At 31.9% G+C, this 18,445-nt stretch overlaps 1 protein-coding gene across 2 annotated transcripts in view; it reads left to right on the forward strand.

Annotated features, from left to right (window-relative positions):
- The window catches only part of LOC114327335 (GATA-binding factor C), a 361,986-nt gene extending 343,853 nt beyond the window's left edge, over positions 1–18,133 (forward strand). For both annotated transcript variants that reach the window (XM_028275923.2, XM_028275924.2), the window contains exons 6-7: positions 3,619–3,987; positions 8,964–18,133. In XM_028275923.2, the coding sequence (XP_028131724.1) occupies positions 3,619–3,987; positions 8,964–8,990 (396 nt within the window). In that variant the 3' untranslated portion in view covers positions 8,991–18,133. The remainder of the gene's footprint in view (positions 1–3,618; positions 3,988–8,963) is intronic.
- The last annotated feature ends 312 nt before the right edge of the window (positions 18,134–18,445 follow it).

Below are 18,445 nucleotides of genomic sequence, written 5' to 3' on the forward strand. Positions count from 1 at the left end.
TACAAAAGTTTTATGCAATTTTATTTAAAGTTATATCTTGAATAATATTATAATATATAACAATAACCGATCTGACGGAGATAGGACACAATTTTTAGTTTTCATCGTTATTTTAAGGTATCCTTCTTCTTCCGACAGTACCTATTCGTTTTGAATGTTAAAGATGTTGGCTTTCCAAGAAGCATATAAGAACTAAAACATGTAGATATAGAGTTTAGTTCATTTCACGGGTTTTATCCGTAAAGTCTAGTAGGCAACTTCATCCAGTTTTACCAGTAAATAGAAAATATTTAATATGGTGTTTAGTCTTTATATTCACATTCCTAGTGGCCGCTATTTTCAGCTTGTTTTTATATTAAACTATTTCAGTTTACATTGTATATTGGTATTGTATGCTGTCTAATATTGTCATCCCTCTTCTTCAATCAGTCCATCAGTTCATCTTCTTCATGCAGCATGTCCTTTCAGAACGTTGGTTACCATCATAGCTATCTTAATTTTATTCACTGCCACCCTAAATAGCATGCTTATATCAACACAGTACTAATGTCGCAAGTTCTTCAACCATGAACCTCTCGCATGAGGTTCTTCTTCGTCCCGGACTGCGTTGGCCTGCTACTTTCCCTTGCATAATATTTTTTAGCAACCTAGATTTGGGACCTCTCATTACATGTCCGAATTACTCAAGCTTTCTCTTCTTGATGCTTTTTATAATCTCAGTACTCTTGCTGAGACGTTCTAGTATTGTGGACTTTCGAATCTTCTCTACCCAAAAAACTTTTAAAATTATTCTATCGCACCACATTTCGAAAGCCTCAAGGCGATTAAGACCGATTTTATTTACAGTTTAAGACTCGACACCATAAAGTAAGACCGAGAACACGTACCTAGTAGCAAAGTAGGCGGGTCCTCAATACCAATTTTAGGTCTTTGTTACATAATACCTTGGGCATCCTTTTAAAAGCGGCTGTGACCTGCTCTACCCTGGATCTAATTTCGCCGTGACACCGTTATCCAAGGTAAACAATTTGATCAACTTGCTCAAGTTTATTACGAGTATTTTGGTTTTCCGTATATTCAGATCCATACCTGCTTCCTTACAACTCTCATTGACAATATCAAATAGTGTTTCGATATCTTCTGGAGTAGAAGCTAGGAGTACTGCGTCGTCCGCATATTCCAAATGATTGATGACTTTACCGTTCACAATTATTATTTATTATTGTTCAGAAAATTTTTCATTTCTGAAAATTCTTTCGGAGTAAACGTTGCTAAGCAGGAGCGAGGCATCCTTACCGTACTCCTCTTTTAGTATTAAGAGCCTGTTAATTCCAAACCATCTACTAAAACTGATGTTGTTTGATCCCAATACTGCAACTATGCGAACGACTCTGCCGCCCAAGTCAATGTCTTTTAGAACTTCGATCAATATAGAGTGCTGTATAAATTAACCTTATATTTGTAGTGAATCATCATCATTCTTTTTGCCTTATCCCTATGCGGGGTTGGCTTACCTAATTGCATTTCTCCACATAATTATATCTTGGGTCATATCAATATTAATCCCCTTTACCAACATGTCCTGCCTAATCGTCTTCTTTGGTCTTCCTCTCCTACTCCTTCCAAAAATCTGCACTTCAGCAATTCTTCGTATTGGGTGATTAACGCCTCGACGTTGAACATGACCAAACCATCTCAACCTATGCTCTCTCATTTTGGCATTAATTGGTGCCACACCTAGACTTCCCCTAATATACTAATTTTTAATTTTATCCTTTTTTGTCACTCCACTCATCCATCTAAGCATTCTCATTTCCGCCACATGCATTCGTTGTTCCTCTTTCTTTTTCATTGCCCAACATTCAGTTCCGTACATCATAGCCGGCCTTATGGCTGTTTTATAGACTTTTCCCTTCAACTTCATTGGAACTTTCCTGTCACACAGCACACCACTCGTTTCGTTCCACTTCATTCATCCAGCCCTAATTCTACTGCATGCATCTCCATCTATTTCTCCATTACTCTGTAATACCGATCTCAGGTACTTAAAACTATTGCTTTTTACAATCAGTTCACCATCCAAAGATACCATTTTATTTGTAGTAACTCCATCTTTAAATGAGCATTCCAAATACTCTGTCTTTGTCCTACTAAGTTTTAAACCTTTTTCTTCGAGAGCTTGTCTCCACTGTTCCAATTTTTGTTCTAAGTCTCTTTCACTATTTGCTACTAACACGACATCATCAGCATATATTAAGCACCATGGAATGTTAACCCGTAGTTTCGCTGTTATTTTGTCCAAAACTAATGAGAATAAATACTGACTAAGCACCGAGCCTTGGTGCAATCCTACTTTCACATGAAATTTATCAGTCTCTCCCACCCCTGTCATAACACTAGTCGTTACTCCCTCATACATATCGCTCACAATCTTTACATATTCACCAGGGATTCCTTTCTTATTGAGTGCCCACCACAGAATCTCTCGAGGAACTCTATCATATGCTTTCTCAAGATCAATGAATACCACATGAGCGTTTGTTTCTTTACTCCTGTATTTTTCGATCAACTGCCTTATAATGAAAATTGCATCTGTTGTTGATCTGCCCTGCATAAAGCCAAATTGATTCTCAGATATTTCAGTCTCTTCACGTATCCGTCTATCAATTACTCTTTCCCATATTTTCATGGTGTGGCTAAGCAGTTTTATAGCCCTGTAGTTTGTACATTGTTGTATATTTCCCTTGTTTTTGTAGGCAGGTAGTAGTATACAGCTTCTCCATTCGTCTGGCAATTGTCCGACTTCCATAATTCTATTAAATAAACCTGCTAGCCACCTTGTTCCCGTCTCTCCCAATGCTCTACATACTTTCCCAGGAATATCATCTGGTCCTACCGCTTTTCCTTTCTTTATTTTGTGAAGCGCTTGAGCCACTTCCGCGTTTGTTATTTTGGTGACCATTGCTGCTACTGTCTCCGTTGACTCCACAGGCTGTCTGTCAAATTCTTTATTTTATAAGCTGTCAAAGTACTTTCTCCATCTCTTTTTGACATCCTTTTCGTGAACTAGTATTTTATTATTTTCATCTCGGATACATCTAATCTGATTAAAATATTTTGCTTTCTTTGCTCTCTGTTTGGCTATTTTATATTGTCTTCGTTTCGCCTTCCCTGGTATCAAGTTGATCATCGTTGATTTGTAGTGAATGAATATCAATTATTATTTGTACGTATTTATAATTAAATTGTGATTGCTAATTTTAATTTAGAAAATTATATTTATCTCTGTCATCGTTAATCTGATTGACAGTTTCATCTTACTGCAGTAGGTTTCAATGTACCTAAAATCGTCCAAAAAGGGTGAAACGAAACATTCTATAAAAAAATCTTTCTATCTCTAATTTCTATCCATAATCATTTGCGGTCCTCTGAAACTATTTGCAGAAACGAGTGTATAACTTCCACATATTTTAAACATCAAAAGTCTTCCTGGTATAATGTTCTTTGTTTGTTGTTACTTTACAACTCTCAACTCTGGACACACCTGTTATTTCTAAATCCTTTCTGTTACTTTCTCGTCGATGACCTTTTCTTAACACTATTTATTTTTTGTTCCAGGTTAACAGGCCATTGACGATGAAAAAGGAAGGCATTCAAACTCGCAACAGAAAACTTTCTTCAAAGAGTAAAAAGAAAAAATCGGGTGCATCGTGTCTGTCTTTGGGCGGCATGATGGGTGACATGATGAAGCCTTTAGATAGCAAAGGTGCCTTCGGTGGAGGCTTCGGTGCAGGTATGGGTGGCGGACATCCGCATCTTAATGCTGCTCTTCATCCTCATCACGCTATGACACATTGGCATCAGTATCAGCATACCCAAGGGTTCGTTTCAGGCCCACCTCCACCCGCCCCACCATCCGCAGCTTCGTATCACCATCATATGAGTTCGTTAAGCGCTGCTGGGTTAGGATTAACGTCAAACGGAATGGTAAGTGCTATCCTTAAGTAAAAAAGCTCTCTATATACTGTTTGAAATATTATAATAAAGGCTTACTTTTAAGTCTATATCTTGACTCGCTTGGTTATCAGAACTACTCATTTTTTTCTATTTTCAATTTTTTATGTGCTTCTATGTTTTTATTTCTCAACATATTTTTGGCAATTTTTTGTGGTAACTTTGATTCGTATTTTCGAGCAATAGAGCATATCTGATATAACTAAATTTCAACATTTTAATTTTTGAGAAAATACAATTCATACTGGAGCTGGAGTTCAAACAATCTACTTCCAATGCTAGATGTTAAGACCACGGAATGAAAGGAGGCTATCTAGGATAGTCATTTATCAGAAACCACCACATACACAGATTTCCTAATGATCAAAACAAGATATCTACGGCTATATGACAGTCCTGCAAAAAACAAAAACTGGCAAGAGTAGAAGATACTATTAGACCAAATGGTTACAAGAAGGGCCCATACACAAAGCAGCATAAAAACAATAACAAAAAGATCTTACAGAAAGTTAATCAAAAGTTTTGTCGTCGTATTTCAGGTAAATTAGAAAGATATTTGGACGAGTTTTACGCAAAACATAGAATTACAATTACATATACATTACTTCACATCATACAATCAACGATAGAAATAATCAAGATACCTATGCATTAGAAAATCAAGGAGTTTTTAGTATATTCTGCGTAACTTGTTACCAAAAATGTATAGGTCGAAACAATCAAGGAATCTCAGCCACACTATGCGAATACTGAATGAATATGTCTAAGAAATAAGCAAGAGATGAAAGAGATGAAATGGTTGCAGGTGTGAGTCCATGATGTATAGTACAGTAGACTCTCTCTATCACGAGAACTGAAATGGCGGACTAAATACCTCGTTATAAGCGGATCTCGTTATATCAGATAACAATAATATTGATATGTTTTGATGCTTCTTACGTAGTTTATTAGGTGTCGATGGTCGAATGAAACTTCGTACCATCGTAAATTTACCATCGTAAATTGTAACTTTCCTACAATATGTATTCAATATCGGTCGATAGATAAACAGAAAGAAGTTTATTGCAGGCGGTGTTTATTAGACCACTGGCCTAGAAACATAGATGTTGGGAATTTCTATATATAAGCAGTTGGGGTCTTTATTTATAGCCATTACTTCGCTAAAAACAGGTAAAAAAACATATTCTTGATTTCATTTTTGCTCGTTATAACCAATTATGCCTCGTTATAGAGGTTCAATAGGAATTTCATGGGACATCTAGCGTACCTCGTTATAAGCGAACGTTATAGGGAGAGAGTCCACTGTATATGAAAAAGGGTCAATACTCACAATCTTTATTGTTCTTAGTAAAGACGACCGGTTTCGAGGCTTACAATATATGCCTCATCGTCAGGCCCAATGTAAGAGTTTTAATAAACTTAAAAGCTAAAAGTACAAAAATAGACGATTACTTATAAAAAACATAACAAACCAGGGTCATTAAAATTAGAGTTAAGTCATAATATAATTAGAATATAAATTAAAATAAGCCATAGTTACTAAAACACGATATATTATAATAATGTTAATGTTCGACTGGTATATTATTTGACAAATAATGACATGATTTCGAAGTCAGTTAAGTATGATATAATGCCCTAGGGCATTAAATTTAAATAACTAGGTAAATACTGTCAAGTTGACAAATAACAACCTAAGTAAAACTATGGTTACCACAATTACGTTACGACTATTGCTGCTAAATACACTCATATGAAAAATAATTAATTCAAAATTCATTCAAATCTTTTGCATATAAAGAATAATTTAGTTGGACATTAAACGTTGAAGGCACCACGGGTATTATACATAATAACGCTTTCGGTGAACGTATATTCCTCGGGCCAAAGGCCCTCGGTATATACACCATTGACCTCAGGCGTTATTATCCTTATAATACCCTTGGTACCTTCAACGTTTAATGTCCGTATTAACCTTATAATACCCTTGGTTCCTTCAACTATTATACTTCACTATAATAATGTTTTATTTGTTGGCTTATTTTAATTTTTATTCTAATTCTATGACCAACTCTAAATTTTAATATGATCCTGGTTTGTTATGTTACCTATTTATTTGTAACCGTCTATTTTTGTACTTTTAGCTTTTAAGTTTTTTAAAACTCTTACACTCGACCTTGAGGACGAGGCATATATTGTAAGCCTCGAAACCGGTCGCCTTTACTAAGAACAATAAAGATTGTGAGTATTGACCCTTTTTTCATATACTATAAATAAACAAGACTCATTAGCCTTATTCATCTATGAACATGCCACGAGACATAAAGTAGACCTCAGCTGTTGAAAAATGATCGAAGGCATCTTCCACTGTAAAAAAACAGCGAAAAGGAAAGTCACAGAGATATAATCACCGGACGATCGAAAAATAGAAATGAAACCTCAAGCTCCAATAAACCAAACAATAGCAGCTACACAACCTAACAGCCTTACCACATACCATTCTCTTCCTTCGAAAAATCTTGATGTAGTTTAATACATACTACAATCACAATCAAGATGCACTAGAAGTAGACAAACCAAGACACATTCACTGTTACAAGGAGCACTCAACGCCGTAAAAATGAGTGGCGCATACAATATCCCAGCTACAAAAGATCTGATATGAAGATTACGTGGCGCGAAAATATATTTTCATTTTGATGCAAAACAAAATTCTAGTTTTATTTTAAAAGATTTTTCCATAATATTTGCTCAATTTGAAGTAAAACGCGCCACAAAAGAGTAACTTTGATACAGTTTGAATTTTGAACCTCTTTTGTGGCGCGTTTACTTCAAATTTAGCAAATATTATGGAAAAATCTTTTAAAATAAAACTAGGATTTTGTTTTGTATCAAAATGAAAATACATTTTCGCGCCACGTAATATTCATATCAGATCTTTTGTAGCTGGAATATTGTATGCGCCACTCATTTTTACGCCGTTTAGCGGTTTTTTATTCTTGTATCAGGAGTTTTTCAAAGTTATTTATAAATTAAATGTATGAAGTTGAATGCAATGTTTCTAGAATACACGTTAAACTTTATAAATGGTCGCCTTTGTCGCATTATCTCCCAAATGATCTAGTGTCTATCGAATGTACACTAGATTTTTTTCTATTCGAAATATATTGAAAAAAATATTGGGATGGCCGGTAAATATACTCGGATTGTCCGTTGCCAGATCAAATTTAGCGTCGTAACCACTACAACTACATAAACCATTTCGGGAATAATCGTTAATTGGATTATACTTTTGTAGCTTAATAACTTCTAAACGGCTTAACCGATTTTGATCACTAAACATGAGTTTGAAACGTATTAACAAGTAATATCTGACGCATCTAAGGTTAAATATGATAACTAAAGCTATTACAGGAATTATTGAGCTTGAAAAACCGTTTTTTCCCATAGGAAATAGATTTGATCATAATTATGAAGCCTATCTATCTATCTATCTATCTATCTAGATAGATAGGCTTCATAATTATGATCAAATCTATTTCCTATGGGAAATAGATTTGATATATCCTCTAGATAGATAGATAGATAGGCTTCATAATTATGATCAAATCTATTTCCTATGGGAAAAAACGGTTTTTCAAGCTCAATAATTCCTGTAATAGCTTTAGTTATCATACTTGACCTTAGATGACCTTGACCATAATTATGAAGCCTATAACTTAAAAATTCGAATTTTCCCGGATATGAAGTATACACCCTTAGATTCGTCTAGAGTTTTTCTACAAACGCTCAGTTACTGGCGCAATTCGTAGGTTGAAATTTTGAGTAATTGTCGAAAAACCAAAATTTTCAAAGTTTGTTTTTCAGTTTTTCGGCTATACTGAACCGTGTGTATGTCTAATCCTGATGGCTTATACACCATTTGAAAGCATAACTCAACACTATTGATTTGGTGTATTTGCGGTTCTCCTGTCTCTTCTTGAACCGAAGATATATACCCCCAAAAAATATGCCATTTTGTACCTACCAAGTCCTATACCTGGTTTATGGTTAGTCAAAATTTAAAAACTACACCGGTTCTGAATCGGCCCTGACCCCCTCTTAAAACACAGAAAAAAAAACATATCCACAAACATTTTCCCTTTTTTAAATAGAAATTGAGTCATAATTCTGAGCTCGGTAACTTTTAAACGGTATAACCGATTTTCAAAATTAGACATGCGTCGGAAAGGTAATGATTAGTACTCTTAGAACCTGCAAAGGTCGGACTTAAATTTTCAAAGTTTTTGGGAGTTTTGGGGACGAGAACGAAACACAGACTCTAAATAGGGAGGGCCGTAAAATCCACACCCTTGGACCAAAATGGATGGTTGACATATGAATAGGTGAGTCTTTTCCTGAAGTTTAAGATGGGAGTTGGCCCAATTTTCAATTCAGTCATATTTAGAAAATCGAAAATTTCGTGTATATATAGTGTCGCGTGTAGGGGGGTGTGTGTGCGCCACTGGCGAGAACTGCCGTTCTCTGGTAATTCTCCCATGTCCGCTATTTATAGGCCTGTGTTTTTATAAATTTGTAAAAAGCTCAGGCAACAGATAGTTACCGAGGAGTCTGAACTCCCACCTATAGATAATTTTCTAACTCTAGATAGATGTCGCTAACGCCTCAGTATGCATTTAATATTTTATTATTATGCATTGTTCGACAGCTGGATTCAGTTCACTTTGGGATATATCACAGGCGGCTTTGAAGACGCTGAAAAGCAGAAACCTTGGTCAGCCGATGCTGGTGGCTCCGAATCGAATTTAATCTAAAGCTGTCTTTCCTTATTTTTTACCAAATTTCGTATTAGTTACAAAACATTTAAAGAACGTATTATTTCAAATAGTAATTAGAATTATTTGAAGTTTTTCAAAAAATATACAATTTTTATTTTTCTTTTGTTACAGACAAGTTGGAGATCAGAATACACGTGATAAGGAACATCAGAAGCCTTTACGAGGAATTAATTTATAAAATTATGTAGATATAGAATCTAAGGTAAAGATAAAAATAAAACATGAATTTTAAAGGTGATCATTGTAAACTGGTCAAAATTTCTCTGTAAATTTGTATTTAATTTTAATGTATATTTTGTAAAAACACATATAGCTATAAGTAATTTTTCAGCATTAATTAATAATTAGAAAAAAAGCAATAAAATGATTTAGTAAACGACAAGCGAAATAGAAAAAATAGGACGAAAGTATTTTGTATTTATGTTTTTGGAGTCTTGTAAATATTTTTTAAATTTATTTCGAAGGTTTTTTTACTTAGGGCCGGTTTATTTAAAATTCAGTTGGGTCAAATTTACCATTATATTCCGTATATAAAACTATTTAATTAATAATATAACAATTCTAAGAATTGCTAATAATTATTAGTGAAAATAGGATGTTTCCAGGAAAATGGTCAGACATACACATAAGGCTATAGAAAAAATGTCGTCTAACACATGACAACACCATATCCAAAAATTTGTTAATTACAATTTTACATGAATCATGAAAATCATTTTCAATTTTCATGAATCAGAAAAATATGTTCCCATCTTTCTGCATATTTTTCCATATGTTTTACTTGGATATAAGTAAGTATACAAAATATCCAATTATTAGTATCTTCATAAATTTTGTCAATGAGGCAGATGCATAATGTCTTTGTTTTAGAAGTTTATTCGCTGTGGATACCTTTGAACTCTTTATAATAAAAAAAAATACAAAATTGGTTTGTTAAATTTAAGATTTAATTTTTGTGAATTAACAACTCAATAGTACGGGTAGTTTCACTTTGAACAATAATTCTGAAAAGTTTCTTATCCAGCGATTTTGTGATCAGTTTATAATGTATAAAAATTAAGTACAAAAACGAACATTGTAATGTATTGTAAATAGATGTAGTTTGTCTAAAGGTAATTTTATAATACAAGTGACGATTTGTATATAAAAAAGTTTAATTATATGTGCAATCTTCACGTTAAAAGTATTTATGTATGTATGAGTGAGACGAAACGCGAAAATTTGCCAGAATTTTTCATCAAAACTTCTTTAATATAAATCAATTTTATTGATTTATATCGTCGAAATTAATTACCGATTTGAAAAATATTATTTTTCGGATCTAGCTATGAATTTTTTATAAGATAGAAAAAATATAAAAATTATAAGATAAAAAAAAACACAAAATTAAAAATCTAATTTTTATTTAACTTCTGTCTTCTCCATTAACTGCGTACATCATGTGGCACAATTTGAACAATATGTTTTTCTAAAAAATGTTGGTATAGGAACTTCATACCATTGAGGAATAGTCTTAGTACCTATTTTTCGATACTATCCAAGTTTTTAAACTGATAAATTATAGTATACACTAGTTAAAAACAGAGGTGTACGTGATTATACGTGTGGTAATTATAAATCATATTTTTTATTGGGTACAACATACCATGAATATTTACGTAAAAAAATTAAAAATAAATCAAAATGTTTATTTTTATTGGAATAAATATTTATTCACCAGAATCTAAAAACGTTCGATAAATACTGGATAAATAACGTATTATGTCAAATACTGGAACAGTAATTAAAACAGAATGATTGCATTAATGTTTATAATCAGTAGAAACAACTTACAGAAGCAATGAAAATAATTATTTCTACAATATTTCCAAAACGACGTTAACCAAGCTGTTAATTTTCAAATATCAGAAACTGAATTACTATTTGAGGACAGACGGGAAGAGTCACAAATGAACAGCCTACAAAAATAAATAGCGTTAAGATAATAATACCAGCAGAAGTAGCAAGTTATTGGTAACGTAAAGGAAGAAAAAGTTGCCAAATCCGCCAAAATATGTGGAGAAATGTTAAAATGAATTAATTGTGACTTTATTAATATACATTATATTATTAACATCTAGAATATTAATAACAAAATATTTGCCAACGGGACATATTTTATTCTTTTGACCAACCGATAAACACAAAATTGTAATAGTATTTGTATTTTCTTCTTTCCATTCAATATATGTATTCAGAATAAAATTTTCCAAAAGTCGCTGAAAATATAAAAAGGGGTACAGCAAGCGGTGTAGACTAATGCGAAGCTTCATACTATATTTTGTGTATTTTTAAATTTTAAATAATATTTTAAGATTGAATAAACTAAATTCATTATTTATTTATTATTTTTTTATTTTATTATTTTTTTACATTCATCAAAGTTAATTTATTTATTTCTTTATTTATTTATCTTAACAATTTTTTTGTAAATTCGAAAGTACATAAAACCGGTGGTTCACATGGTGCATGACGGGCTCCCCTCGTCGCGTAGATGAACTCTTCCAGCTATTTCGTGACGCTACTTTCGTGACCAGCGCCTCAGTATTTTACCAGAGAGAAGTAGACTCTTCTTCTCTATAGTAAAGACGCTATAGTCGTAGCTATAGACTCGTAAACTATCACAGACGCTACCTACAAGAAAATTGAGGCTTTCAAAATGTGGCTTTAAAGTCGAATACTGATTATATATTATACTAACCACGTTTCTAATCAGGACGTCTTGTTAAGGATACAAAAAAAAAGAATAAGACCACAATAAAAACAACCAAAATTGAATACCTCGGTCACATCATGAGGAACAGCGAAAGATGTGGATTGCGGCAACTAATCTTACAGACAAAAGTGGAAGCAAAAATGTGCCTGAAAAATCTACGTACCTAAGTGGTTCAGCACAATCACAAATTTTTTGAGAGCTGCAGTGTAGAGAGTACAGATTGCCATGATTGGTGCCAACATCCGAAACGAATAGGCACTACAGGAAGAAGAATTCTTGGAATCTAAACTTAATTATCTAGGACACAACTACTGAATAGGGAGATACTGAAGAAAAATGAGACCCACGATGCAGAAAATACTACTGGCTAAAAAAATTACGAGATTAGATAGGCATGAATACACATTTACACATGCTCAATATAGGGATCATTTTATCGTAATGAAGACATACCTTCAGCAATTGACAGAATACATAAAGAAGAAAAAATATTCGATATTTTAATATATAGTTAGCCCCCTTTTAACTCTAATATAGTTTATCTAATGAATAAATCAATGTATGCATCACAAATCTACAACTAATTAAATCATAAAATTCCAAAATCATAAAATACCGAAAAAATTCTTTGTTGACCAGGGCGGATCTGTGAAAAACGTCTATTTTTGAATATGCGAGGTGGCATTCGGATTTTTGCAGATAAAGTTAGGTGACAGCTTCAATAGTAATAATTGAATGCTCCTTCTCAAATATGCCCGTAACATTAATAAAAAATTTAAAATATATAAAAATTTCGAAAAACACCGATTTTTTTCTACTTTCTTTGCTTATAACTTTAAAACGATTCATTTTGGAAATAAGTCGTAGGGAAGTAAAATAAAGATACTTGAATTTTGTATCATGTTCGTCCGGTTAAAAATGTCTTAAATTATTAACCTTTCTGCAAAATAGCAATAAGTATAAAATAAGTGGGCAGAATAAGCCTATTCTTATTCAATGTTTTTCAACCACTTTGGTTGCACTTAGAACCTTCATAATTCGCTTAGAAAATTTTTACAACGTACTTAAATCGTACACCAAATTTCATTAAAATCGACTTAATAGATTTTGCATAATAATTTTGCAATCAAAATTTTTGTAAAAAAGTTAAAAATTTTTAAAAACTTTGTGAACAAAAAGTAGACGATTTAGAAGTTTGATAATTTTTTACAATATAAAAAGGCGCTCTACCTATCTAATGCACTTTACAGAACTAAAATTGGATTATTTAAGCGGCCTCAGCACTGTTTTAAAGTTATAAACAATTTTTTGGTTTATAAACAAATACAGTGAGGACGTTTGAGTTGGAATAAATTCGTTTTCAGTTATTTATCAAATAAACATTTTTTTTGTTTTAAGACAACAGTAAAATGTATTTCGAATTAAATAAATTATATACTTTCTTTTTGTCTCAAATAATTTAAAAAAGAAATTTTTGGGCACCCTGTATAAATAATTATGTTAATGTCTATACTAATGAATAGAGAATTGAACAACCTTTCGAATAAGCTAGACACGACCCCTATTCTCATTTAAAAAATCATCGATTACGCCATCACACCCAGATGGATGATGTTACTAGTATGATATATATGCCAAAAAATTATAATTTAAATATAAAAATCGACCTGTTTCGGGATTTATTTCCAGAGTCGCCCGTTCTCGAGAAAATAAATTTATTCCAACTCAAACGTCCTCACTATATTTGTTTATAAGCCAAAAAATTGTTTATAACTTTAAAACAGTGCTGAGGCCGCTTAAATAAGCCGATTTTAATTCTGTAAGGTGTATTAGATAGGTAGAGCGCCTCTTGATATGAAAAAAATTAGCAAACTTCTAAATGGTCTATTTTTTGTTCAGAAAGTTTTTAAAAAATATTAACTTTTTTAAAAAAATTTAGATTGCAAAATTGTTATGCAAAATCTATTACATCGATTTTAATGAAATTTGGTGGACGGATTAAGTATGTTGTAAGAATTTTCTAAGCGAATTACGAAGGTTCTAAGTACAACCAAAGTGGTTGAAAAACATTGAATAAAAACAAGCTTATTTTGACCCCTTATTGTGAATTTATTGCTATTTTGCAGAAAGGGTAATAACTTAAAACATTTTAAACTAGTCGTGTGTCATACAAAATTCAATTATCTTTATTTTATTTCCCTACGACTTTGTTTCAAAATGAATCGTTTTAAAGTTATAAGCAATGAAAATTGAAAAAACATCGATGTTTTTCGAAATTTTTAAATATTTTAATTTTTTTATTAATGTTCCGGGCATATTTGAGAAGGATCATAAGTCAATTATAATTACTGGAGTTGTCACTTAATTTTATCTGCAAAAATATAAATGCCACACCTCACATCCACCTCAAAACATATCCGCCCTCGCCTATTGGGTTTTGATGAAAAATTCCGGTTCAGATATTGATAGACTGCAAATATTGTAAATAAACTTTGGTTCATAAAAAGCCGACCAATTGTTAATTCAATTCAATATTTTGTACAAAAGTATATTTATTGTCAAATTTTTAGACTATGTAAAAGTGCTCAATATCTAGTTTTCTTTATTAGTTATATAATTTCAAATTGATTAAAAAAAAGTTTTTTGAAAAAAAAGTTTAACATGATATTATCTAAAAATAATTTCTTATAAATATTTTCATTTATTTAATGTACGAAAAGAAAAATGTTTACTAGTCCAGGAACCGAAGCTGTTCACCTCGCAATTTTTACAGAATGGATCGATTTGCTTGAAAATTTGAGAATAGATAGTGGATAGTCCAAGAATCAACATCTATATGATGCCGAAAGGCGCTTTTACCATGGATGGTTGCCATGGGTGGTTTATTATATTTTGACTACAAAAGTTAATAAAAACATTCATTCTAAGCAAAAACTGTTCTATACATTTTTTTGATAAAATTGATACTTTTCGATTTATTCGCTATCGAAAGTGATAGTTTTATATCGAAAAAATCAATGTTTTTCGATATATACTCATTTACCATTCACTCAATTTTTGCCGTAGAAAAAATATTTTGAAACCAAGTTCTTAGGATTTAAATAACCTACAGTTTCATATTAAAACATTTTTTCGTATATTTGATGCTAATCTTTCTATTCTGAAGAAAATGGCATTTTTTACCAAAATACAAAAAGTCGTTATTCGCTTTTAACTCCAATTTTTTTAAAAGTTAATCATTATATTCTACATTTATAATCAAGATGCAGTAGAAGTAAATAAACCGAGACACGTTAACTGTTACACAAGCAGCACTCCTGAATCATGATTTACAATGTATAAAATTTGTAAATCATTATATGTGATTTACAATGTATACACATTTTAAATCATGATTCAGGAGTGCCCCTTGTAACAGTTAACGTGTCTCCGTTTGTTTACTTCTACTGCATCTTGAGTGTGAATGTAGAATAAGCTAGTCAAACTTCTAGAATATATTAACCGTACATAAATAAAGAAGAATGAATAAGGCCAATGATTAAAAACACCGCCAACTTACATTATTATGCTTCCAATTGGATTTCTCCTTTTTTTTTTCAAAAAAATATATTGATTTTTTTAACCGTGACCTTCTTAATTTTTATCTTAGAAAGTTTGTTGAAAAATAATTTTATATGTTTTTACAAGGTCTATAAGGATATTAATACTAAATCCTCTTAAAGTACTCAGTCGTAAAAAATGGTGACTTTGAAAGGGTTGGTAAAGGTGGTTTTTGCATGTTATTACCAATTTTAATGGTCAATAGCTCACTCAATTTTTACCGTAGAAAAAAATTTTGCAAAACAATTTCTTGGGAATTAAATAAGCTACAATTTCATAATTAAACATTTTTTCGTATCTCTGATGCTAATATTTCTATTCTGTAGAAAACGAATTTTTTTACCAAACTCTAAAAATTCGTTATTCGCTTTTGACTTCATCTTTTTTAAACTAATTATTCGAAGCCGGCTAAACTTCTAGAACCTATTAATAATACATAAATAAAGAAGACCAAATAAGGTCAATGAATATATTTAATTAGTATGGTGATTAGGGGTTTGCTTCCGATCACTTCTTCGCTGAAAAAATAGGGACTGACGACTGACATTCTTTTCATTATAAACCACTTAAATTTTGAGCTAGAGACTTTTTTTTATTTCTGGAGATAGATATTTTTTTATAGTTCAAATTATTAGTTTAACATTTTCTACTCTAAAAATGAATAGTTTTCTCGTCTTTTGACTTTGATACCACAATATTTACTACAATACTACAATGATACTACGATAAAGTATAGCTTGATTACTATTGGTCTTAAAGAAAATTAAAAAAAAACGGTTTTGTTGAGTTTTTCACAAGGTACATATTTGTTTAGCACAGTTGGTTTAATAAAACGAAAACTTTTTGAGATATTTGCAGAAAACTGATTAAAAACATTGATTTTTTGATATAAAACTAACACTTTCTATAGCGAATAAATCGAAAACTATTAATTTTATCAAAAAAATGTATACAACGTTTTTTGCTTAGAATGAATGTCTTTACCAACTTTTGCGGTCAAAATATAATACAAAATTTCCACCCCCGACATGAGGTGGAACCACCCCCATGGTAAAAGCGCCTTTTGGCATCGTATAGATTTTGATCTTTGGACTATCCAATACTTATTCTCAAATCAAGCAAATCGATCTATTCTGTAAATATTTCGAGGCTTTGTCCTATTTTAAGCTTCATTACTTGGACTTTACGTATTATGTACTTATAAAGAGTAAATAAAAAATATTCATTCTATAAAAATATACAAGGTTTTGGTATCGTTTTTAAATACATATTCTGGATTAATATTCAAACTGCTTTAGTTTCAACGTAAAATATCCATTGTAGATTAGCGTCTATAATAATATACTTTTTCAGCTCAATGAATTTTCTACCTTCATATTTTGCTCCTTTTCTCCTTTCTTACTTTATACTTCGGAATAAATTTTTTTAATTTTTTTTTAATCGAAAAATGAGCTTTTACAGGAAATCAAATCGTCAAGTAGGATGGTAAAATGTTATATCCACTCTACTCTTCTTATGGTGCCAAAGCTTAATGTTGATTTAATGAGAAAACTGGAAGCTGTTGAGATGTGGCTTTTTAGGAGAATTTTAAAAATACTATAGATCGATCATATTACAAACATAATGGTGTTTCACAGAATGGGAAGAGACAGAGAACTTTTCACCACCATTAAAAGGAGAAAAGTAGCATATTTGGGGATCATACTTACACATACATACAGAAATGATAAGTACGAGTTATTACAGCTGATTATTATGAAAAGTAAAATCGAAGGAAAAAGGAATTCTGGTAGATGACAAATATCGTGGCTGAAAAACATTCGCGTCTGGACCGGGTTAAACACACGGACGCTTTTAAGAAAAGCAACTTATTTGCAATGGCTATAGCCAACCTTCATTAGTGGAGTCGGCACTAGAGAGAGATATGGTCAAGAAACTAAACCAGTGGAAACGACACTAAGGACCATGACGCTGAAGTGTTTAAATATATTACCAGTAATCTCTCTCTCTCTCTCTCTCTCTCTCTCTCTCTCTCTCTCTCTTGTCGTTTCCTCATTACTGAGGATCGTGATTTCTTCCAATATTACTAACAATGTTTCTCCATTGGTCTCTATTTTCAGCAGCTCTACGAGCTTCGCAGAATGAGTTTCCAGCTGAATGTTTTATTTGGTCAGACCATCTAGTTGGTGATCGTCCTCTTGATCTTCTCCCCGGAACGTTTCCAGAAACAGTTAATCTCTCTAAACTGTCGTCACCTCTGCGAACGACGTGACCAAAGAATTGCAGAATTCATTGCAGACATATTGTGAACAGCCTTTTTTTTAATATTGAGTTGGTTTAGAATGGAAACGTTTGTCCTATGAGCTATCCAAGGTATGCGTAGCATTCTTCTCCAGCACCACATCTCAAAGGCATCAATTTTTTGGCGCTCGCATGCGCGAAGATTCCAAGTCTCTGCTCCGTATAGAAATATTGAGAATACAAGGGCATTCACCAGTCTCATCTTGATATGGTACTGGTATTGTACCAGTAATGGTGATGTATTTAAACTATAAAATAGAACAAAATAATATTTTGTTCGATTCGAAACAACTTCATAGTAGGTTGTGCAACAAGTCACTACTTAGTACTTAATACCAAAATTTTCTATATTCTAATTGAAATTAAAACTACATGTTGAGCCACATTGTCACCATGTTTATACTATGCAGTACCTATTCTTGTTAAAATGTTTTTAATTTATTATTTTGTTTGTTACTTAATAAACGGCGGTTTTTTTCCTGAATCAGTTTTGTACGCAAGATGCAATTCGACATAGAAATAATTAAAATATTGTGACATTTTCAAAAACTGTACATAAAAATTGATGTATGTAATAAATAATAACGCTCTTTGTGTGATATATTAAAAATATTCAAACATTCAATTTATTCTGTTCTTTACTTTCCTATCCTATCATCCTAAATTTTATAATTGTATGAACCAAAACCATAACAAAAAATTGTTTGTGTGGTTTCGTACAAAAGAAATGTCATCAGACATTTATAGTACCTAGTTGATATTTTCCAGAATATATCTATAGGTATGCTTAATGCACTTAAATTCTGAATATGCGCCCAGAAAGAATTTAACCGGTTAAGATCATCGTAGAAACTTCTTTTTTCTTTCGTTTTGTAGGATTTATTATTGCCTACGCCTACATTGCCTATATCTTTTCCCAAAATTTTTGCCGCGAAAT

Source organism: Diabrotica virgifera, chromosome 2 (assembly GCF_917563875.1).
Source record: "Diabrotica virgifera virgifera chromosome 2, PGI_DIABVI_V3a".
In the NCBI taxonomy this organism is placed as follows: domain Eukaryota; kingdom Metazoa; phylum Arthropoda; class Insecta; order Coleoptera; family Chrysomelidae; genus Diabrotica; species Diabrotica virgifera.